The 24,821-nt window shown below is 42.4% G+C and overlaps 1 protein-coding gene across 4 annotated transcripts; it reads right to left on the bottom strand.

The window, feature by feature from the left end:
- On the bottom strand, nt 1-24,821 carry pacsin1b (protein kinase C and casein kinase substrate in neurons 1b). 4 transcript variants are annotated; one of them, XM_079342595.1, is made up of 11 exons: nt 13,366-13,684; nt 8,197-8,324; nt 5,437-5,593; nt 5,086-5,321; nt 4,809-4,964; nt 4,164-4,339; nt 3,925-4,045; nt 3,340-3,464; nt 2,996-3,192; nt 2,835-2,900; nt 1-1,181 (listed from the first exon to the last, which is right to left on the bottom strand). In XM_079342595.1, the coding sequence occupies exons 2-11, from the start codon at nt 8,254-8,256 to the stop codon at nt 1,162-1,164; spliced, it is 1,314 nt and encodes a 437-aa protein (XP_079198721.1). In that variant the 5' UTR covers nt 8,257-8,324; nt 13,366-13,684; the 3' UTR covers nt 1-1,161. The 4 variants fall into 4 exon arrangements, with proteins under 4 accessions (XP_079198721.1, XP_079198719.1, XP_079198720.1 ...); XM_079342593.1 differs by lacking the exon at nt 13,366-13,684 and adding an exon at nt 24,683-24,821 and having other exon boundaries at nt 1-2,900; XM_079342594.1 differs by lacking the exon at nt 13,366-13,684 and adding an exon at nt 17,233-17,338 and having other exon boundaries at nt 1-2,900.

The raw sequence follows: 24,821 nt of genomic DNA, 5'->3' as shown, positions 1-24,821 counted from the left end.
TTTTCTGATGACATCTTTTATTTTTGCTTATTCAGATGAACAGGCACTACAGTTCTGAAAGTACAGCTCTATGCAAAAAAGAAAAGAGAGAAAGCCCTCGAGTCTTTGACATAGTTTCCCTCAACGTCTCCCGCAGGAGCAACAGACCCAAAAAAAAGAACAGCTCTTCAGATTTAGCTTTTTCTTAAATATGATTTTCATCCTTCGGTGTATGACAGGAGTTTTCACAGTGGTTTCTTTCTTCTTACACTTTTGAAACAGTCCCATTTCTGTCTTTAATACATGTTACCTTATAGGACTGTTGAGTCTTTAAACGTATTCACTCAAAGGGAGCCTGTGTATCGTTTCAGTGTAAACTGAGCCGATGTCGGTCTCTGTGGAAGTGTGCTCTCCGTTTAATTTCGAGAGTCTTTAGAGCGGCAGGGTGATAGATTTTATAAGGCAATATTTCTGTCACCCTTCTGTATCCAGAGTGTACAAGGAGCAACAGTTTTCAAAAAGCATACCGAAGCATAAACAGTACAAGTGACATTTCCCTGCTGGAGTTCAAAAACTGTCTTCTATTCTCGCAGCAGAAAAAAGGAAGCAGCCTCATCAATATTTCAGAGACAGATCCTCTTTCTGCCTTCTTGTGCGGCACTCGTTGCAGCTTTCTGCCTGCGTCAGTAAGAGAACACCCAGCTTCCTTGTCAACAAGGGGCGCAGTTTTCACCAACACCTGTGGTTGTCAGGAGTAACAAACCGATCTCATTTAACATAAACTGTACTGCTACATGCACTCTTTAGCTTTTTGGATTATAAATAAGAAAACTTAGCTGACATTAAATACACAGTGGTACACAGTAAAATAAACCAATCATGTGTGTAAATGTTACATATTACAAATATATATTATACTTAAAAAAAAAAAAAATCTAATAAAGAAACTGTCAGTTTTTTGGTGGGATAAATTTCGGGCATGCATTTGATCAGTTCACACTTAAGCATTGTGTGAGAGCATCAGCAAGCAAAGAATCACGAAAATAAGATCTGTTAGCTGATAATGCCTAGTCACTGGCAATCACCTGTAGTAAACAAGTCTCATTTACAGCAGAAAAAAGTTCTATAGTTTAAACAATGGTTTGGAAATCAAGCTCATCTCCACACAAAGGCAGGTTTTGTTCATGGCGTCTGCACACAGTCTGCACAAAAAGGTGAAAACAGAATGAGAAATCTGACAGATAATACATATCACAGGCATCTTGTTAGAGGCAGGTAATCTTAAAACAGTTATGGTTGAGTTCATATTTTCATTTCAGGTCGGCTTTTAAAAAGCTAAAATTGTGGCCAGAACCTGATCGTCAGGGCAAAATCAGAATATGTTTGTGTACGTTAATATAATTAGTCAGTCTAATGTTTCCCTCATTAAGAATCTTAGCTGTGGAAAATGTAAAAAAAAAAAAACCCTATATAGTTAATAACTTTGACTGACACCTACCCCCCCCAGCAGAGGTTTTCTATCATTAAAAATAACTATTAGAAAAAGTCCACGTTAATGCTGATGGTCTCATTAGTTTTTGTTGGCCATAAAGTGAAATCAGAAATCATTTCTCTCTCTCTGAACCAGCCAGCTTTAAATATCACCTTTCCAATCTTTCTTTTGAACGTGTATCCAGACTTCATAAAGGCGTTTTTGTTGTCGGCACTCGTTATATTTCCTCTTGAATCAGAGTACTCACACATTTTTGTACATTTGCTAATTGACGTGAATAATTGTCCTCAGACTAGAATATATGGATTCATTGGAACGTAATTTTATGGTAATTTCAGCAGAAGAAAAATAGATCTAGATGTTGTTCAACTTTATAGAAAACAGCATGCTAATTCCCTTTCCTACTGAGGGCTAAATGAGAAAATGGATATCAGTCACAAGTCTTTACACTTCTATGAGGCCTCAGCTAGCAGCTGGTTAATGTAGCTTAGCATAAAAGTCAGATCTTTTGGTTTAGTTATTGTATTTTCACACTGCAACAAATTGGGATTAATAACATTGGTGGATAGCTGTCTGATTCAGCTCATAGCTCTCATAGGAGGATTATCTTAATTCTTTCTCTGGACATAAAAATAGAACTACTTTTTGGACTGTGTTACCTTCAGACACAGCTCGGAGCGCTCATCATTTTTTTTTTTTTGCTAACGTTGTCGTGGCTGTAGCTTCATGTTAACTGTTCATATATAACAGATGTTCAAATCAGTCCCCGACCTCTTAAATAAAACTCTTTTGCCTTGATATCTAAAGTGAATAAGCACATCAAGCCAGAATGTCAGACTATTCCTGTGATGCCAAACATGTAAATATTTCACAAAGAAAAGACAACACTGTACTCGAGGAAACAACTGTACAAGTATCCAGACTGTAAAAAAAAAAAAAAAGGGTCAAATATATACACAAAATGCACAATGCATAGCTCAGTCCGGCTACCCAGGCACAACTGATGATACCATGCCAGTAATGTAGTGTGAGGAAATCCTGAACGGCATGTTAGCGTCACATCTGAAATCAAACACAGCTACACACAAACAGACTCAAATATTTAGCTTCAGTTTCAGTGTTTGTAGATGACATGGTCCTGAACAGATCTTGTTTCTGTAACGTCTGGTGTCTCTGTGATGAATGCTAAGATGAAGAGCGCTCACTGTGACCGACAAGAGGGAGCTTTGCTTTCAAGTCTCTGGCAATGTGCGGTAATGCGACTGGACGGTTCAGTCTGGGTTTCCCTCCGATGACAAAAGCGTCCTCATCTGGTTCAGTTAAATCGGCTCCACGTAATTAGCCGGGTAAAGACCCAACTTACCGTTGTCTAGGCGACCTTTACACCAGCCCTGTTCATCCTCGTCCTCCAGCTTTGTCAGTTCATCCCCTTTTATCGATGAAAGAACGCAGACATGTACAAAATCAGGAGACGATTAAACATTGGAGCTGCAGAGAGACAACAAGTGCATTGAAGACACTCACCTGCTCTGAAGCTGAGCTCGTCCTGCTCCTGACCATCGTAGTCGTACAGCGCTCTCACTCTAACACCTTTGCCCTCGTCGTCGTCGAAGGGGTTCGCCCCACCGTTGGTGTCCCCTGCTGAGTCCGGGGCCGTCTGGTCCTCATCTGACCACTCTGTGGAGCCCGTGTACGCCTGGTTCTTCTCGTAGCTGCTCACACTGAACATGACACATTTCAGCAGAACATTTAGTTTCAGTCTTGTAGCATAATGGCCTTATGTTAGTTCTAAGCAATGGTAACATTAAGAGGATAGTCCGTGTGAGATCATCAGCATCCCCATCTGATTGACGTGTGTTCAGTCTCACCTTCCTCTGTCTACAGCCTGAGCGTGGTCTACTACTGTTGTTACGTTAGTCAGCATCACTCCATCACTGTTTTTCTTGATCTTTTCTTTGTGTGAGATCTTATGGGTGAGGTCTGGGTTGTATTCCTGCAAAACATGCAAAAACCCCCCCCCCAAAAAAAACATTTAATTTTGCATGTGTTTGCATTGCACAGCGACAGTTAAAGCCAAGTATCTCTCAGTATGTAACGTTCAAATCAAACTTTGAGAGAAAAGAAATACTCGTCAAACATGAAACATAATTCAGTATTGTGTACTCGTAACATGAACTATGTTAACATGTCGATAATTCAGCTCTTTGATTTTATTTGAATCATTTAACAGAAGTTGGCAAACCGTTTCTACTTGCATTCAGGTTTCATGCAATGCTAAGCTAACCAGCCGCTGGCTGTAGTTTCATACTTTAGCATCAGAGTCATGAGACTTACATCAAACCTCCTGTGATTCTCTACAGGTTGTCACTGTTTCTCTAAAGGTAAAAAGTACTCCTTCATTGATTCTTGGACTTTATATAAAGCAGAATGGTCTCAACATTGTATCTCTGTACCTCAAACTGGGGCCAGCTCATATGCATGCCAGGACCGTGAGCGTTGCTGAACCACTTCAGATCTTCCTGTGCGCTGGCTGTCGTGATGGTGCGTTCAAGATCTCTGTACACTGTAGTATAACTGTGTAAAGACAGACAAGATTTAGATGAAGTATAATGACAAGGACAAGACAAGATAATCACTTCCGTCTGTGTGTGTGTGTGTGTGTGTGTGTGTGTGCGTGTGTGTTTTTTCAAACCTGTCGTCTTCAGTGAGGTTGAGGTGGCGTTTGACATCCAGCAGCACCTCCCTGAGGAAGCTCAGCCTCTTCTCTTCAAAATCCTGGCACTGATCGAACACCTGCTCCATGTTTTCCATATACTGAGGTGTGCACTTACTCAGCTCGTCCAGAGCCTTCTCATACTTTTCCTTAGCCTGCGTTTAAACACGCAAACAAAGACACAGTCTTAAGAGCATGAAATACACTTTGATATATCTTATATCTCAGTGATACAAAGGGATGACTCATTCTTCCCGATGGTTGATTCTCACACTTCCTGTTTTTCAGTTCCGCGGCCCAATGTGACACATTTTAACCTTGGAAAGAAGATGAATGTGTGTTCAAAGACACTAAAGAATCATCGTCCAAGAGTTTGAAGGTCAAGGCAGTGTATGGAGAGCACAGTCCACTTAAGAGTGAGGGAGGTGTAGGACTCACTCCAGCTTAAACAATGCTTCACTTTCTACCGCTGTGACGCCTTCGTGATACTTGGCAGAGAGACTCCATCTTAAAATAGGCCACCAGCCACAAGGCAACAATTTGCTTATTGGCTTTATAGTGGAAACATCTTTTGCATAATGATTATGCTGCAGGCCTTTTGCAGCTGGCACTCGCTGCTCTCACCTTCTGTGAGTCCTGTTTGCACTTGTCCACCTTCTCATGGAGCTTCTTCTGCTGCTCGGCCGTCACAGAGGCCTCTGCCTTACTGTTGGCCTCTCTGGTGGACGCCAGCTTCTCCTCTTTACAGGCCATGTGGAAGGATTTCTTGGCAGCCTCAAGCTAAACGGACAGAATGAAATAAGCAAATAAACACAAATACAACAATTTTTAATCTTATTTTAAGAACAATGCCCTTCTGAAAGTACTCATCTACCTGTTAGCACAAAACACACCGTCTCACCTCTTTCAGCTTCTTGGCCCAGGGCTTCTGAGCCTTTTTGAAGCCTTCCTCCGTCTCTTTGGTTTCCTTGAATCCTCCCATCATTTGTTTGTGGTACGAGTCTTTTTGCCAGTTCTTCACCTTCTCAAAGTCCTCGTTCATCAGGTGGTTTTTCATATCCTGGTGAAGATCACTCACCTTCTCCGCCTCTGTCATCACTGCCACCCATGCTCGCTCCACTGTGCCGTACTGAGGCCCTGGAGGAGGAAGGATGGGAGAGTAAATCAGTGCAATTATATGCCACTTTATTTTCAATGCAGTGTGTACAAATATATTGAATTTGAATGACACGAGTTACACACTGCAGCTCACCTTTGTCTACCAGCTGCCTCCATCTCTTGGACCACTCGGTCAGCTGTTGCGCGTATGCTTTCTCGATTTTGGCACGCTCCTGGATGCAGTTCATCAGGTCATTGCAGAGCCGGTGACCATCGTCGATCCGCTTCACTGAACGTTTGTAGTTCCCAACCTTCAAAATAATGTCTCAGATTAACCTTCATTTAATTCACACGAGTGGACTCGGATGATTATTTTCACCCCCTGGGCTTGTGTTGGTTATCAGTGCGGGCTATGTCAAAAATGTGATTTACTGTGTATCTGTCATAAAGTCAAAAAGTCATTTTTATCTGAGGTAACACAGTGCATGCATTTAATGAACTTGAGAAAGGGACAGGCTTGTTTTTTTCAAGAACTGCCGGTCCGTATGCTTCACTAAGCTAACCAGCTGCTAGCTGGCTCTTCATATTGACTTAACAGTGAAGTCCTTTTTTTTATTGAACTCGTAAAGTAACGAAGGTATCTCCTGAACCTTCGGGCTTTTCCTGTGGCTGCTGTTCATGTGCTTTCATCACGACCTGGTTTAAGAAGAAAACCCTCTTTTAGTTTTCTTTATGGAAACAAAAAGGCTCCTCACACCTTTTTGAAAATCCTCAACTTTGAAATGAATGACATGACAGAGTGTAAGGTTTTTTTTTGTTGTTTTTTTTTAATTACAGAAAAAGGGAAAATCCTCACTAAACCGCTGTGGTTGAAGACGTCATGACTTATAACACATGACTGAAAAAAAATGCCGTTTTCCATAATTGCTATGAGGATCACAGAATCATCATCACGGTGTGAGCCTGTAAAACTCATCTCTTAGCTTCAAGGTGATGGGAAGAGCCGGGGCGAGGACGCTGCTGAGTGTTTGGAGTTATGCGATGAAAGCGGATGGTTTAATGTCGTATAATTTACAACTCTCCACGGACGCAGGAGCAGCAGCCTCCCAGAGAGCTGTTAGCTTCTCCCTGAATATGAAGGAGGCTGAAATAGTAGCCTGCTGTATTCATTTCTCACATTTGAGACAGAGATAAACGGACTGTATCTCTACTGACTGTGTCATTGACATTTACTCACACTCCTTCCTTGATAATGAAACTCAACAAATCTCCGATGACAAACATGAGAGCTGCTGCTGCTGCAGAGGAAATGATTGCATTCCACACCACCCCTCTGCAGCCAGCCGAGTCAGCGATCAGCAGGCAGCACTGCAGCCCTGGCTCCAATGCAACCAGCGGCTGTGATGTAGTGACTGTGCGCTGGAAACAGACACCTTTGCTGCTACAGCTGATTTCTGAAAGCCAGGCCAAAGAGACACGACAGGAATGGAACACATCTGACTGCGAGGAAAATTGATTATAAAACCTGAATGATGAAACAATACATCGTCTCGGTCTGAAAAACTGTCCGACTCCTTCCATCACATGCACTGTGTGTGAAGATGCTGGAAGACGACGCGATCGATATTTGTAGCTTGTGATGGGTCAGACTTTTTTTTCCCCCTGTGTAAACACTGTGAACACTCAGCAGCTCTCATATATAATGAATGGAGTTCGGGGAACTTGTTGCTCAGCTGAGTCTGGACTGTTTGTTCTCAGGGCGTGGGAGAAACCAATGACAGTCACTGCCACTATCAAACACTTACTTCATTTTACAAAACAAACTTGTCAACGCGTCCTCTTCTTAGCTTTGCAGCTGTGATTCTTTGTTTCTCTCCTTAGCCTTAAGTGGCTGTAAGTTGAACATGTCGAGGGTTTGGTCACAGATGCAGTATAAAGCACTATCACATTATCCGCTGTTCCTGACTAAACAAATAATGAACTAGATGAAAGTTGTTGTTACTACCGTCGAGGTTATCATGATGCCAGGACTTCATATCAAACAATCATGATCTCCTGCACAAACACATAGGTAGCTTTTCAACACTGAAAATAATGGAGACTATCATTTCCTAACACGGGGTGCTGACAACCTTACGAATATCACTAATAATAATCACTAATATCATCCATCGATTTCAGTCAGTTCAGTCTTTTACTAAAAGGACATCGTGATTCAGACAGCATGCAGCCCCATGTACACCGAGCAATGATATTCAGTCTCTAGTTTGCCTCCGACAGATCGTGTGTTGTACCCACATCCTCTTTGCTCTGTCCGTGTATGATCGGGAAATAAACGATCAAAGAAAAAAAAAAAACATGCAGTAAAAAGTAACAGAGCAGTGTTGGTAAAACCGCCGCTGTTGTCAACAGAGTGTAAGAAGAACCTTCGGAGCTTTTCTTCTCAGCCAACAAACGACTCACGCAAGTGCTCCAGAGCACAAAGTCGGAGCTTTTTTACCCGGAAAAAAACAAACAAAAAAAAAACACTAGTTGGACACAGGGCCTAAAAGACGATCAAAAAGAAGAAGAAGAGGTTGTGTTTTAAGAATTTCAGCTCACAAAAAAGCAACATCCGTGTCAGAGGAGGAGTCAGAGTGTCACCTCAGTGTCCTCAAGTGTTACACTGAGAGAGTAATGATATTACAGGCTGTGACACAGGAGTAAATAAATAGTTTTTCATTAATGTACGATAAAAAGTGATCACCACCTCTGCTGGCTCAGTGATCAAACATTATTGACTCTGTGCCCACACACAGCTGATAAATGTTCTCCCCGCCTGCCAGACGTTGCCGGTTCAGTGAGAGTTCATCACTCGGCGGTGTCACTTCTCTGGAAGCTTTAATCTGTCTAAGCTTGCTTCTTACTGTCTCACCTCCCAGAAGCTGTCTGTGGTCTCCTCCTGGCTGGCGGACTCGTCGTACGCTCCAGACATGGTCCCTGGATTTGGCAGGATGGATTCAGGCTGTGTCGGTCTGCGGCAGGGGAAACGCTCCTCATGCACTGTGAGAAAAGATAAGCAAAGGAGAGAGTAAACACAAAATTAAAGACGTGTTAATGCTATGCGAACCCCTTTTTCCTCATATCTTCAGCGTCCCTGCATAAATGCACTTGAAGTAATCGCCTCGTATTATACATTTCGACTGAGCTGCATATCTTTGAGAGAGCTCGTGCATTCCTTCCAGCCGCTCAGTGTTGGATAAAATACTTCTTTCTGAGCGTGTGTGATCTGAATATCTTTGCCTCTAGAATTTTCCTGCTGTCATAAGAGCGGCTAAGGATGCGTTTTGAATTTCAGAGTGGAATGAAATTCTTATGTAACGAGAAAAAGAAGGTGCAGGAAGTTTAATGTGAGGGATTATAAACCAGTCGGAGTTTACCAGATTAAGAAGCTATTTAAAGAAAGGTATGCTGTGTCACTACAGCCGACAGATACATGATATATTTATTACATAATGTATCTAGTATCTAGTGTATGTATTACTTTGCCAGTATTATAGAGAATTATATTTGTGCAACAATGCTCAAAGAGCAAAATTGAATATGGTAAATAAGATCAACGAATGAATGATTAATACCACCTTCAGAAAAGGCTTAAAGCTTTCATAGTTTCCTTCAATTGAAGGGGATGTTTTTAAACCTCTTACTGTGTTTTAACAATAACAAAAACCTAAAACTAACATTTCTTTCTGAGGCTTAAAGCATCTATGTTAAATGAACTTTCTCCCCTTTTCACGACTCAAAGCGCTTTTGACACCTGAGCTCACGTTCACCCACTCACACACTGACGGCAGAGGCTGCTAGTTATTCCATTCATTCAGATTCACATCCTGCTGATTCCTAAGTGGGAGCAATCTCTGGACTCATTGACATCATGAGCCCAAAGCAACATCCCTCACACCATTTAATCTGTTAAGACCAAAAAGTAATATTAGTAATAAAAGGAATGTGAAATATTCAAAGAAAACGGAGCTATATTAAATGATGAAAAGAGTTTCTTCATGTGATCCAAAGTACGCGAATGACATCAGAGTCACACCTTTGCAGAGATTCTCTGTAGATTAAAAAGCCACACACACACACACACACACACACACACACACACACGAGCAAAGTCCAAACTAAAGGTGAGACGATGAGTGATAAACATCAGGGGAATTCAAAGGTTCATCTTACTTTACACAATACTTTCAGGAAGGCTCAAGTCCTCAGAAAACGACAATCACCATCAGAGCTTCCTGCATTTTCTCTCTCTTCTCCCCTGAGATGACTCTGTCACATTCAAAGACTTGGTGGTCGGCACTGATCGACTCCCCCTGCTTCTGTGAGAACGCTGCAGCACAATAGCAGAGTCATCTTCCCTCATCATAGTCTGCTAACATTGTCCCGAGGCCTCGCTGAAACACCTAGCTGCTCCTGCTGCTGCAGAAACTTACAAGCTGTGACATGATTGCTAATAATGACACTGACTCAAATGAGGACACAAAAGTGAGAGGAGGACGTGAGGAACTCTAAACGATCTATCGTCTGTCACTGAATGGATTGCCCGACGGGCTTTTTGTGCATTAGCCTCGCTGGTCTATGTGATCATGGCGGCCCCTCGGTTTGGAGCCTCTGTTTAAAGTGACTCTTACAGCGTTACATGATGGGAGTCAATCAAACAAACAACTGCAGACTCACAAAACCATCCTGATGGCTGCAGAATGAGAGACAAAACAAACCATTCAAAAATAACATGAAGAGAGGCTACACTACTGGAGAGACTCACACGGTGAGCTCAGAGGAGAGTAACAGCTACCAAGAGATTTAATCCAACAGAAATACACAAAGGAACCATAAAGAAGCAAAATGTGCCAGCACAAATATGAAAAACAACGACACAGACACTAGGACTGGACTAATATGGACCACACAAATCTTATCTCCATATTTTTTAACTCAGTGGCGATACATGATATCTCAGTTTTCTTTTGTAAAGAAATAAGTGATCGCTGCACAATGTTTGCATGAAAAATAAAGTACCTGTCTGTGAAATGAAAAAAATGGAATGAAAATGCTCATTAAAGGTCAACTAATGACATTTAGAAGAGAACTTTTAAAGTTGGAGAAGTGAGACAATTCTATGCTCTATTTTCTGAACGAAATACGCACACTTTATTCAAAGGAAAAATGGATCCCTGAATACTGTTTGGAGCAAAAAAGCTTTCATTGCGGGCCCCCCACCATAACTTCTCACGTAGCATTTTATCTTCAAACAGTGTCACAGGGAAGACATTTTCCTCTGAGCACAGTTTCTCAAAACCTATCCATTTATCTTTTTAATCTAGAGGGTAACATTTCTTTTAAAAAAAAAACACCAAATACTAATGATGCAGTTATGTGTCCGACTGACCGCAGACTGCTGCTGATACCGAGGAATTAAAAAAACACAAACATTATCCAGGAGCTGCTGCAGCCTCATCACTTCCTCGCTCACCTCCGCTGGTTCAGGTTCAGCTCGCAGCACAAACTGCAATTTCTCGAGTGACTACACTGTGAGTCTGCCTCGTGTTCACACCTCACTCCGAAATGATAATGGGCTCGAAGTGGTTAACAGCTGCCAATGACAGCTAGCTTCATATCTGCAATTCATGTTTTAGGTCAATTCGAAATTAACAGAATAAAAGCAATTACACTTCCTGTAAAAAAAAAAAAAAAAAAAAAAAAAAAAAGCCATTTATGTTGATAGATAAACAGGTGTTTTATGGGGTTTTGATTTTAGAGGGGCTAACAATGAAATCCGTGTTGAGTCAAATCATTGTTTAGCTGTCCAGTCGACACCTGTTAGCGGCTGACCCTCATGGCTCTCAGCATCACTGTTGGCTGCAGCACAAAGTTGTTCTCAGTGATGAGCGGACACACACACACACACACACACACAGTTAGCAACTAGCTTTAGGCAGTAACACGTTTTCAAAGTGAAAGCTGGAGTATTCAGTTTTTAACAATATATGATCAAAAAAGTGTTTGCAGCTGAAATGAGAAGGTCTTCTTTCACGTGTGTGTGTAAAATAAGTTACAACATTTAAATGACCTCACTGTTTGCCAGATGTGTTAATATTCCAATACACAGCTGAATGTTGCTGCTTGGTGCTGACTCTGAAAGAGAAATTGAATTATGTTGTTTTAGACTCTTGTTTTCATTATTTCAATGGTACGATCAATATGGCACAAATATGGAAATAAGAAAGGTTGATTTAAGAAGATATGCTCGTATAAGTGCTTCACGTCTGAACATAAACTCATTTTGCTTTTTAAATCTCAACTTTCAACACCAAAAGATGACAATTGTTGTTCATCATGAAACATGATCAAACTAATCAACACATGTGAAAAGTAAGATACAGACAAGTTGAGGTGAGACAGGAGATACAATCAAAAACAAAACTAAACAGAGCGTACAGAAATGCAGATGAAGATCGGCTGCAAAGCGGGGATTAAAATAGCTGGACGACAAACATGACTCGACAACAAAACAGCAGCGCTTGTTATCAGTGCAGAGAAACGTCAGCGGCAGCTCCACTGAACCTTAGCAGGAATACTGAGGATCAGTAAAAGCATTGACTGTGAAGCTTGTGATAGACCTTTTTCTACCTTTTATGTTGAGTTAATAGTTTGACATCAAGGAGTAATTAAAAGTATTTCTGTTTTTGTTGAGGGTTAAATGAAGTTAAAGCAAGAAGCTGGTTAGCCTAGCTTAGCACAAAGGCTGGAAACTGAGGCAACAACTACTGCAATCTTTCAGTGCGTCAAAAGATATCATGCATTTTTATTGAACAGAAACTCAAGTGTAAAACACAGAGAGCTACGTTTGAAGGGCGGAAAAAAGACAATAAAAAAAGGTTGTGAAAAATGTTAACTTTGGATAGAAACAGGCTAGCTTTTTTCCCTGAACGCTAAGCTAAGTGCTGCTGCTTATATTAGCTATAGATATGTCTGTTTTTCTTCAACACCCTTTAAAAGACTTAACATGTGCTTCGTGACACAAGTCAAACTGTTCAAGCTCTACACCATGGATGCAGTGAATGTTTAGAAGTCGCACCATGATTTCTTTTCCTCTAACAAACAAATCTCCCATGTTCCACGCTGCTGATGAAGAAGGCTGAGAAGCAGTGAAGACACATATAAAACAATAGAGAAGCAGCGGTGTTGGGTTTGACAGGAGGTCAGGGGGAGGGGTGGGTGCTGCATGGGTATTTGGGTCAACTGAGGAGCAATGGATGAAACCACACTGCTGAATAAACGATGGGCACAGATGAGAAAGAGAGGAAGGTGGATAGATTTAAAAAAAAAACACGAATCGTCCTACGATTGAAAAAGGAATTTCCAGCCAGAAGGGCAAAACAAACGCCTGGGCCGGATGCAACGTGGAGTATGGCATGAGTGGGTGTTTATCACGCTTGGTTAATCCATTAGCTACACGCAGAGAGGGGGCTTTGTTCAGGACGGACCCTTTGCTTGGCTTGCAGAATGGCTCATGGCAGAGGAGGAAAACAGACACTTACTAGCTTCTACTTTTTAATCGTAGTCAATCAGTATAACTGAACCAGAAATAGGGACAGTAAACTGACTGTCTTTCTACTTTAGAGTACACTATCTCATAGGTTGTTCCTTATAGACACACACACACACACACACACACACAGGGACATAAACAAAAACGTTGGCAGCATGCAAACGTTTAGTCAGCACCATCATGTTTCTTTGGCTCATTTCTCCGCCTTTCTTTTCTTTCATCATCACAACTTGCAGCTTAAGTCAAAGGTCGACATTATCCCGACCAAGCAACGCGACCAAAGGAGCATCAGGGTTCCCCATCCCTGAAAAAGCAAGTGCAGAAAATCCTCCAAAAAAGAAAGAAAAAAAAAAAAAGCAACACAACTCTCAGCGCAGCAGACCCACAGCATCAACATGTCAAGAGAGTCAAAGCCCACAGACAAAGAGCAGAACTACACCCAGACAGAGAGGGAGAGCACAGCCCCCCGCCTCAGCAACAAAAGCTTACCCCCGGTCCTCCATTAACAGCAGCTCAGGCTGCAGCTCGCAGAAAAGAGAGACACGTGGGCTCCTCCAGCAGTCAGCCCCTCTCCTCTTCTCCCCTCCTGCTCCTTTAGCTTTAGCGTCCTCTCTGACTGACTGATTGAGCGATGGAGAATCAGCGTGCCGAGAAAGAGGAAGAGGAGCACTAATCTGTGATGCGAGATCTTCCTTCCTTGACTACTGTTGAGGAAAAAGCTGCGTGTATGTGTGTGTGTGTGCGCGAGTATGCGTGTGTGCGTTTCTCAATGAGAGATGGATAATCCGTTGGTGCTTTGCTTGAATGGTTCAGACAGAGGAGCGGAGAGGAGGGGGAGAGAATGAGGGAGGGAGGGGGTGGAGTGGGTGGGCTTCTTCTGCTGCTGTTTATGAACTGTTCTGTAGAGGATGTGGAAGTGTGAGGTGCACAGTGATCAGGCTCTGGTTGAATGACTGGTCTCAGTTCAATTGAAATGTAGTTTAAACAACTGTCAATTAAACTACAACACATCTATAAAAAAAAAAAAAAAAACAGCATGCAGGACTTGAAACCTGAAGTGAAACCTAACCATTTTTCCACCTTTAGGACGGGTTATTCCTAAAAAAAAAGAAAAAAAAAAAAAAAAAAAGAAAAGTTTTAAGCCGGTGTTCACACATCCAACTATCGCATGAAGCAGGTACGTAGGACAACAAAGTGGAACACTGAAAAGAAACAAATCCTGTACACTTGCCTCATACACTTTTGCTAAGCATCACCAGTTTATGTTTTAGTCAAGGGACCCGCTTTAGAAAGGTTCAGAGGGCCCGAAACAGCCTGGCAAACTGAGGGGCGTCCGAAACAGCCGGGAAGGAGAAGAAAAAAGCTGCACAAGAGGGATGAGCCAGTTTCAAGATGTTTCTGCTGTCCTAACTTAAGAGGCTCCGTTTCAACAAACACATCCTGTAGTAGACTGAAGGTCGGGGGCTAACTAACTCGAGCTAAAGACGACATCAAAGCGAGTGTGTGCAGGGCGGAGCTGACGCTGATAAACGTAAGACGTTTGGAATTTGAAGGTCCGTGCTGTTGACATGGCAGTCGTAAAATGATTAATGATTACACACCTTATGGTGAAGTTCAGAGCAAGAGCGAAGCTTTACAGCTGTTCAGGAAACATCTGTGAATGTGAGAGAACATTTCAGCTGATATGTTCTTTCCTCTAAACATCCTGAGAGTGTACAAACCTTTAAAAAAAAATAAAATAAAAAAAAAGCCAAGTCCTCTGTCTGTCACAGTCTCAGCTGCAGCTTGATGAACGTGCCAACCACACTGACCTGACGCTCCACAGAGCGCAGAGTGCGAGTGAGAAAGGCGGAGGACAGACAGGTCACAGAGGTGACTGGTGACGGTGAGGATGAAGAATCTGAGAGACCTGAGGTAAAAAAGACTATTCAACAGGATACGATCTACTCTGACAAACGAGGATTTCCTTGAATCAAGCAAAACTACACAGAAGATCAAAAAGAACAGGGCGCTCGACACAGACATACAAAAGACAATGAGATAAAAAAGAGGATCTTGATGAACATGACAGTACTTACATGCTATCATACTCAGAAGTTCTTTGCAAACATTCTTAGGAGTTAAACGCAATCAGCAACCTCCAATGTCGAACATTTAGCTAAAGTGGACATGCGAAAAAAAGTCAATGAATCCCCTTAAGGTCCAATGTTAAAATGCAGAACACATACAGTTTTTGCATGAATTTGCTAATATGGTCATGGCTGAGTAGGCTGACAGGTCGGCATGTTGTGGCTTCAGCTCCTCCTCTTTGACTGTTTCTGAAATGATAAAAAAAAAAAAAAAAAGGACGTAGAGATGACACTTCAAAGATGGCGACCGCCGTCTTTTGGCTCCTTGACGCCTCTTCAGAAACCAACGAGTGAGGTCACAGAGACGACGTCTATGTTTACTGCAGCGTTTAGTTTGGCAGGTTTCGTAGCACATAAATGTAGTTTATCAAATACTGCAATCTGTAAGTACAACAGATCAGTCCTGAATGTTCAAACCAGAAGACGTTCACGACAGAGCAGAAGATATAAAACAGAGAGAGAGAATAACATTAATCTGCTTTAGTTCATCCAATGTAAGATAATAAAAAAAAGACAGCAGGAAGGAAAACATAATAAAGGCTCCTGCTGTTCTTCAGAAACAGCTGAAAACGTGATCTCTATAAAGCCTCACATACAGTATGAAAATAGGATGCGTTTGAAGTCGCCCTCTGAGAACAAACAAAGCCTGCACTGTGAGATCTCTGCCACATTATTCAAATGCTGCACTTTCCTCTCCCCTGCTGCGATCCTCATCAGATCCAAGCCCTATATATAGAACCCCATTCATCAATAATGCAAAGTGCAGTGTAAACAGATAGAGGGGATGACCGACTGGACCCACGTGCACAAACTCTTTAAAGTTTGATGTCATGTAACGTCACCGTCCAGACAATCGGATTATAGAAACAGATCGATTAAAGTGAACAAAACAGGCAGATTGAACAAGTTTGACGACTTTCAACGCCTTGAGGTCGGCACTTCATCTAAAATCTCATCTGCAAACGCAACCACGTATTCTGTGAGATTCATCAAAGCCTCTTAACGCCCCTGCTCCCCTTGAAGTGATGCTTAAAAGCTCGCACTCGAGATTGCTTTGGTGTAATTCTCTCCTAAAAGTTGTTTGACAAGAGATGAGTCGCGGTTGAAGAAGAGGCTCAGGGAATCAAAACAGACACGTGCGGAAAAAGCTGCTGACGCTCGATGCAAACAAACAGAGAGCAACAGAAAGAGCTTGTGTTCCTTCTCAGGCAGCCATTCGTTAAAAAGTCATCGTCCAGATGGCAGAATATGTGAAACATGTTCTGTGTTTCTCTATGAAGTTCATCTGTTATCCATAAGCTCTGGACACACGCCTACTTAAACACACTTACAACAGTCACATTTTTAATACAGATATGATCAATATGTAATTGTAAGAGAATTGATAACATGCAGGTTAATTATTCAACTGGAAATAGAGCCTCAGCTGACCAAGAATCAGGCCATAGGGATAATAAAGGGCCAATAAACCTCATTCCCTTCAATTCATGTGGCTGCCTCAGAATTACACAAGTATATCTATTGCTATACTCCCAAAACGCTTCATTCAGTTTTTACAAATTGCAGTCTGTGAACAGCCAGGTCAGGAGAATATCCAGAGCAGTCCTCCTGAAATGGTCTAGATTTTTTCAAGAGTGCATTTGTGAAAATGGCTGAATAGCCTCAAGCGATGTCACCCGAGTCAGCAGCCAATTGGAACCACACTACGTTCAAGAAAATCTAAATAATATCTTAAGTGTGTTGAGACGGCAAGACTTCTTGTGTTGTTTACAATTAGCTACATTAGCCTAGCATAACACAGCAAACTCTCAGCAGTCCAGGGTGATTGTGGGTAATGTAGGCACCGGGTTTAGACCAGGAGGAATAATCCTGGGTCATGTGAAGAGCGCAGCAACAGATCAGTGAAACGCTTCAACAATGTTACACTTTGTTCCGTCATGATGTCTGATCTTTTGCTGTCAGTTTAATACAATAACAAGGAGCCACAACATCTGTGACAAGAACAAGGCTTTGGCTATAAAAAATACATCAGTTTTACTTTTGCTTTCATGGACAAAATGGTGTCTCCTGGGTGAAGGAGCAACAAGTTTACATATGTGAGAATTTCCTGATTATATATCAGTACCAAGGAAGGATCTGAGAAAACTTATCGCTGTGTGTCTGCATCCATTTTGATCCTTCGAAAAGTCACTCCACTTGCAGTGTGATAAGGACAAAGAGTTCATACCTTCAGTGAGATAAGGCAAAGGTCAAAGCCAATGTTAACTCAAACTACATCAGATGACTTTCTTCAGATGCTGTTTTCACCATGACCTTTTTTAAAAAAAAAAAAAAATAACACAGAGACACCTTCATTATTCCACCAAAAACTGCAAATTAAACCTTTACCAAAGGACCTCTAACAAGGACCCTACTGCTTAAAACAGATCAAAAGCAAGAAATCCAGCTAAACATCATCACAGTTATGAGACCAAACAGAACAAGATATGTCTGTACAGATCAGAGAAGATTACCGAACCTGCTGTGTCCTCTCTGCAGCCACTCGCTCCTCAACAGCGTCACTAAAAGTCTTTTCTGACAGCCTTCAGGTGAACTGACACCTGAAACCATGATGCATCCTGTGGTCTGGCACGCCTTTTCCACACACACACACACACACACGCACACACACACGTGCACGCGCACACACACTGTAAGACTGAACTTTGACAGATCCTTGAACAGACACGATAGAGCATCAATAATTAGCTAGCTGCTGCAGAGGGCGGAGACCGAGGGCTCGCCCTCGTCACAAAGTCCTCCGAGAGGTGCTGTGTGGTCAGACAGAGGAGACCCAAAGTCAGCCATCACCGAGATAGAGGCTGACAGGAGGAACGGAGAGAGGAGGCACAGGTGGTTAGATCAAGATGTTCTGTGGAGGACAGACATCAGGGCATCGGGTCAGCTGTGCTACATCCGCTCGATCAATACGCACAGGCTGGAGCAGATCGCTACGTGCAAAGTCTGACTAAAAAAACGTCAGGCCTACAAAAAAACACAATTACAGCGTCCTGTAATATATTTTAGAGATCATCATTGGAGACATCTTTTTTCAGAAAGAAGGCCGAATGAATGCTTCAACACGTTTGAGCACCTCCCACAAAGCTTCTTCCTTATGGAGGGCGACTAAATGAACGAGAGGCTGCAGGTTAGCGTCAAAGTCAGAAACTCTGAACCGTAAAGTGAACGCCGTAAAGTCGTGAAACCTCAAATAAAGCCGGTCCCCCCTCCATGCAGACAGATGCTCATCTCTCCAGTTTGTGCCATCTGTGTATCATCTAATCATACCCCCCCCCACACACACACACACACACACATGTTATATATGACCCCTGTGCAGGATGAAAAAGAGCTGAAAGGCCTGCTGCTCTGCTCTCATTACATGCAGAGAAAACACAATCTTATAATGGAGTCTGTTTTCAGGTTAGTCGCAGGTTAAACGTGCGTGTAAGGGGAAGTCAGCTCATTCAGTGGAACTCAAAACAAACTGACTTTTAAAACAAAGATGAGCAAACTGTTCTGTAGGGAAAGGTCAGATGATGAGCTGTCTCTTGAACTTGGAGACAGACAGGTACTTACCCTTTTCAGTTTCACTTCCCATTCAGGGCCCGTGTTCACTGACGTTCTTCTTTCCAACACAAAACGTTTCTACGCTCACGTCAATCTCAGTCGGAAAAAGTTCACGTTTTGGAAAACCGTTTTTCAATGTCCCTTCTCCCTGATTGGGCCGAACAGAACCAAGAAGGGGCGGAGCTTTTCTTATCAGATTTGTCAACCACAATGACCGGGGGAAGAAACTATAGTATAACTCGTCTAAGTGAACCATTTCTCTGTCTAGAGCTGCTGCTTATGCCAGGAGATGTTTCCTCCTTCTGTTTTCAGCTTTATTTTGGGCTTTTTATGACTTTTTTAAAGATGGGACAGTGGATAGAGTCAGAAATCAGGGAGATCAAGAGAGTGGGGAATGACGTAGGAAAGGAGTCACAGGTCGGGTTCAAACACACACGCTAACCACGAGACTACAGGCGCCCGCCGAGACACAATTGCTTTACTTTTCTCTGTGGTCTTTTCTTGAATCAAAGCAGATAATAAGCTAACAGAGCTGTCTGAAAAAAAAGATGGCCGACGTTCACTGCCAAGAGAAGTGGATGTTAACGTTTGTAACCTAGCAACAATATGCGCTATTCAGAAGCCTTCTGATTAAATCTGAGGTTGGGAGGGTTGTGCAGGTGCAAATAAAGTGCTTTTCATAGACACAGACCTTTACATAGTGTGCAGAGAATGAAACAAACTGTGGTCTGCTGCTTTTTTAAACCATCACCAGGTGCCACATCTTCAGCTGTTATGCCGGTGCAGTGTGACTATGAGCCGTGCATGAAATGACCCCCACACAGCTGTCTTGTTGTTACGTCCAATGCAAATATGGATGTGAAAACATTTCAACCACAGCGCATTAAAACGGAGGGGAAAACATGGCTACACAATTTGCTCTTCGTGGTTACATTGCACCTTTTACTCTTCTGTGTAGAGCCAATTTCTTCCACGTCAGGGCTGCAGGAATGTAATCAATACTCAAGAGCAAGGAGGAAGGACCCTCTGTGCTCTCCACCTCTGTTAGCTTGTAATCAATAAACGCTTTCCTTGAAGCGGGTGCAGAGAGTCGGTGCAGGACAGGCGAGGCCGGTTCAGCTGCTCCACTGAAAGTGTGAACACACACTGGAGCCGATTTAGTGAACAGGAACATAGAAGTGAGTGATTAAGAGACAGAGTGCAGCTGCTAAAAGCTATGAGACAGATACACACACACACACACACACACACACACACACACACATATAAAAGCTCTGTTTTTGTTGTGGACAATGAGAAGTCCTCAGGCTGGTAGAAGTGAGATCCACTCAGAGGAAACACTCAGCATGTTGCCTCATGTTCAGTCAGCGGAGTGAAAACTCAAAGTCTACGCGACGTAGCACAAAGGTTAAGTCCATATGCTGATTAGCAGAGCATGTGAAAATGTGAATAGAGGTTTATTGGTTATCAATAAATCAATGTACTCATTCACCAAAATATGAACCATCCAGTTCAATCCTGTGGAAGGTGGACACAGACCATCGACTGAGAGGTTGGCATGACAGGCAGCTCAAGACGCTGAGCGTTCAGTCAGTCAGGAGTTACAAACACAAGGCTGGTCCTGTTGACTAAACGTAACGTTGACGATTGTAAAAAAAAAAAAAAAAAAAAAAGGCTGAAGACGTAAAAGTAACACAATGGCAAGACAAACGTTTATTTGTAAAGTTGATGAGGAAACGAGGATAGCCTAGCGGTTACGTCGTGCGCCCCTCGTACACAGACTACAGTGGGTTCTGATTGGACCTCGGCTCTTTGCTGCACAGGTCTCTCTTCAGCGAGATGTGCATTTCATGCTTTATGCCTTTAAACACATTTTGTTTTATTTTTATGTACAGCACTTCGGTCAGCTGTGGTTGTTTTAAAGTGCTAAAGCAAATAAAGTTGGATTGCACTTAAGCGTTTGGAACGATAGTTATAAAAAACCTCCTCTGTTAACCTTTTATCTGAAGTTTGAAGGACCTAATCACTTTCTATTAATCCCAAAAATCCCTGCATTGAAGAAATATCAGTCGTAGCAGCTCTATTTAAACATGCAAAAAAGACTCCTGCTGTTGCATACTACACACACACACACACACAGGCCCCATCTTTGCCAAACCCAGTCGCCATGGAAACATCAAGCCCTCTTCCTTCCTCCTCCCCTCCCTGCGAAGCTCCTCACTGACAATATATGTGACACGCTCCGGCCTCAGACGAGCAGAGCGAAGCCACAGGCCTCTAATAGCCTCTTCTTGTTCCTCTGAAGCTGTGAGACGCTTTTCAGGACGCACAGACCACAGAGCAGGAGAGACGCAGCACACTCAGGAAAGTAAGGACAGGCAAACCTAACCGCAGCACTCGCTCAATGAAGCCCTCACAAGTAGTCATATAGAGGCTGACTGACGTTAAAGTAGAATGTAGTTTGAGCAATAATACAGTCAAACTGTACAATAATTTAGCACTGAACTTATTCCGTACTGAAACCTTGACAACGAATGTAGACAATGAGCAGGAGAGTGAGAGTAGAGCTTGAAGACTTTTCACCTCTTGGTTTGGTCTCCTCTTCAAGTCCACCTTCGAATCACAAATACTGACATTTTTTATCACAACTTCTGAAAGTCAAACGCTCCAAACAAAAGTCAACAAAGTCACATGTGTGCCCCGATCACTGAATATTCTTCATTTTCACAGAGAACCTGGTCGTGTTTCACTTTTGATCTCGTGCACACCGAGGGTCAGCTTGTTCGTCGTCGGTAGGACAGCTCGAACACGTCGGCTCTGTTTCCACGTTCAACCAAGAGATCTGTATAAAAGGGAATATTCTGGATTCATTTTGGGCCTGATCACAAACAAAGAGTCGGCCTGTTTAGGAATATATCTTACGCAGGGACCACCATGCACCTCTTCATGGCTGCACAGCGAAGCTGCTGATCTGCACACTGCTGCTCCTATTCTGCTGATTCAGACCTGAGAGGCTGCTGCAGCACAGTCAGACAGGGAAGACACGAAAAGGGGGGGGGGGGGGGGGGGGGGGGGTTGTTTAATCGGTGTCTGAGAGGCAGTTAAAAAAAAAACTGCTCATTTTTTTTAACACAACTGTCATGTCGTCTAATATTAGATTTCCCTTGCATGTCAGGAAGCCAATAAGATTGAGTTGGAGGGGGTGGGACATTTCTTCTGAACATTTGAAACAGATATCCCCCCCCGGGACAAAAGCTCAAGCTTCAATGAATAACCAATGAGTAGATTATTGGACATGAACCTCCAAACATTTTTCTTAATCAATCCGTCATTCTTGAATTCCCGAACGGTATGAACCAACATTTCATCTGTGTTCATCTTCTGTTGAGTAAATATTTGCTTTCAGATAATGTCCGATGACAGAGACTCAGGGCCCTCTCTCTTATTCTTCTTTGATAAAGTCAATAACTTTGATTTGGAACGGTTCAATCGTGTTTGTTTCCCCCAAACGCACCGCTCTGTATGCGCCGATCGCTCAAGTTAAAAATCTTTTAAAGGGCCCCCCTCGGCCCTTTAATGAAATGGAGCCTGAGTTTTCCCAATGATCCCCTGTGGGGATCCGATCTCAGGCTCCAGTTACCTCACACTTCAGACCACAGCGGCCTGAGCCCTTCTCTTACACCGTCACGTATAACTCAACGTGTATTCACAAAGCTTCGAGAAGCTTGTCTCTGCAGCTGAAACTATGTTTACACTATAAATGCACAGACAGCTAGCAAAGCCTGATTAAGTGTTTGTAGTCATTATTTTAGGCACGTATATGATTCCAGCTTCCATAAGTGTCCTTTTGCTGGATATTTCTCCACTCTTACATTAAAATGAATATGTCTCAGTTGAAGACAAACAAAAGAGATTTCTAAATGTTATATATGCAGCTTGAGTGTTTGTCAAGCTCTGTTTCATGTATTACACAGTGTACCTCTGAGAATATTCTCTAAATCGCCTCGTGCACATGCTGAGAGAAGACGTGCACTTGAGTAGTGCCGGTACTTAATTTTAAAGAAACCTATTTAGCGTCAGAGTCATTCTCAGAGGAAATAAAAAATGTAATTGCATTGATCCAAACCCAGACATGGATGGAAACAGGCTCAGGATCTCTGAAGCTGAACTCCCGGTTATAAAAAAAAGGATGAAGAGAAAAGAACAAGTCCTTTAATTGTTTTCAATCATGTAACGACAGGCCGGGCTGCTGAGCACCAGATGTGACAGGCAGGGCTCGTAGGTACAAATGAAAACTGCAAGCAAACAATGACGTCTGAAGCCCAGTGGGAATGACATGGCTCAATCTCTCATTATTTACACAGAAACAGAATAAAAGGGAGACTCTGGGCTCAGTCTAATTAATTACATTAGCAACGACAGCTCATCTGTTACGGCTGCTACAAAAACAGGGAGGAGTTGAACCCGGGGCTGTAAATCAAATGAGTGTCCCTCGTTTGTCACATGAACCAATCCAATTAGAGACTCGCTGAAAAAGCACTTGTGTGACTCGTGTTTCGCTCGCCGAATGACCCACAGCTTTCCATGAAATAACTGAATACATTTTTACACGGCATATTCAGGCAAAGTGAATCTCCAACCTCAATAAAACACAAGGCCTTTCAGAATGAATCCATTAAACTCAGAGTACGAGAGCAATAATTACATTTCTTTAGTTTAAGATTCGAATCACAGTTTCCCTCATACGGCAGCGCTGTGTTTGTTAACACTCTGTTATTGAGGTTTGATGGGGTAGACCATCAGAATATAAATGACATGATTTGCTCATAACAATCAGAGAATTTATACCTGAGGTTGTTGACCATTTTTCTGAATTATACAAGGCCTATTCCTTCATTTTTGGACTCAAACATTTCCAAAAGTGTCTATCAAAAACAAAGGGACATCCTCAAATGTCCTTCTGGCCCATCTCCCAAAGATACTTCTTTATAGAGATGCACCGAGTGTGAACATCAGGTCCGATATCCAATACTGATGTTTGTAACAATTTAGTCGAATGCAGGTGAGTAGTGATGTTTTATGACTTCCACAGAAGGGTACATGCCAACGTTTTTCTAGACCTCTGCAATGCAAATACGTGTCATCGCTCTTCAGCAGCTGATGCAGAAAAAAAAGCTCCTCTGCACCACAGATGATATCTTATAAACGTGTCTCTATCTTTACAAGACTTGTCTCTTCATTAGAATCATAAAACAGCGGTATGGCCCTTTAAAACTAGGAGCAACTCTGTGTTATTTGAAAAAAAAAAAAAAAAAAACCTTGCTGCTGTTAAAGGCATGTGTCAGACACGAGCTGCAGATGATATAAACATCGTTTTGATGGTTTTCATTGTGCATAGTTTGCAGCAGCATGTGGTCCTGTGTGTTGTGCACGAGGAGTTCAGAACCGTGGACAGAGCTCGGTGTGTGATCAGATGGAGGTCAGCACCTCACAGCGGCCCCGGATCCACCACCACCAGCTGCTCTCCAATGATACTCCAGAGAAATGTGCTGGTTTGGACGAAACAAGAGTCTTCCCCAGAGACAAGATTTGAACCAGCACACACATCCCTCCCTGCCCTCTGCTGCAGCCTGCACACACCGCTCTGCTCAGACTGCATTTTCGACATGGAAACAAGACTACTACAAGTGCTGCTGAATTTAGTTTCCGTGAGTCAAATTCAATTATAAGGAAACCTGACACATTGTCATTCAAAACCAGTGTAATAAAGTACGAGTGCAGTCTGGTTCAAGTTAGATCTCCGATATTTCAGCACAAAACCGGCATGGTATGAATTAAAACACACATTTCATAACAATAAACAAACTTTTATTCACTGCACATGAACTTTAAATGCTATTAATTCATTCAATAAAATTGATCCTCAGGAACACCATCACAATGCCTGTTCACTTCGTTCGCAGATGTAAAGGTTCAGCAAATTGAATAATGCCACTCCATCAATACAATCGAAGCTTATCGTCGGTTATGTGCGATCATTGACATTTTAAATATCACGATTTACTTACCGAGAAAAATTTAATCCAGCTTCCTTGAATATTTCAAGACGTAATCATTGTCCTCATCCGCCTCCGTTGTATCGCCGGTGGATGCTGAAAGGAGCCAGGGAGCCGCCAGATGGGGGAGGGTCCTTTAGTTTGAGCAAAG

The sequence above is a fragment of the Symphodus melops genome (assembly GCF_947650265.1).
Source record: "Symphodus melops genome assembly, chromosome: 4".
Taxonomy (NCBI): Eukaryota; Metazoa; Chordata; class Actinopteri; order Labriformes; family Labridae; genus Symphodus; species Symphodus melops.
Note: the sequence above shows the minus strand (reverse complement) of the source record. Positions and strands in the feature narration are given on the sequence as shown.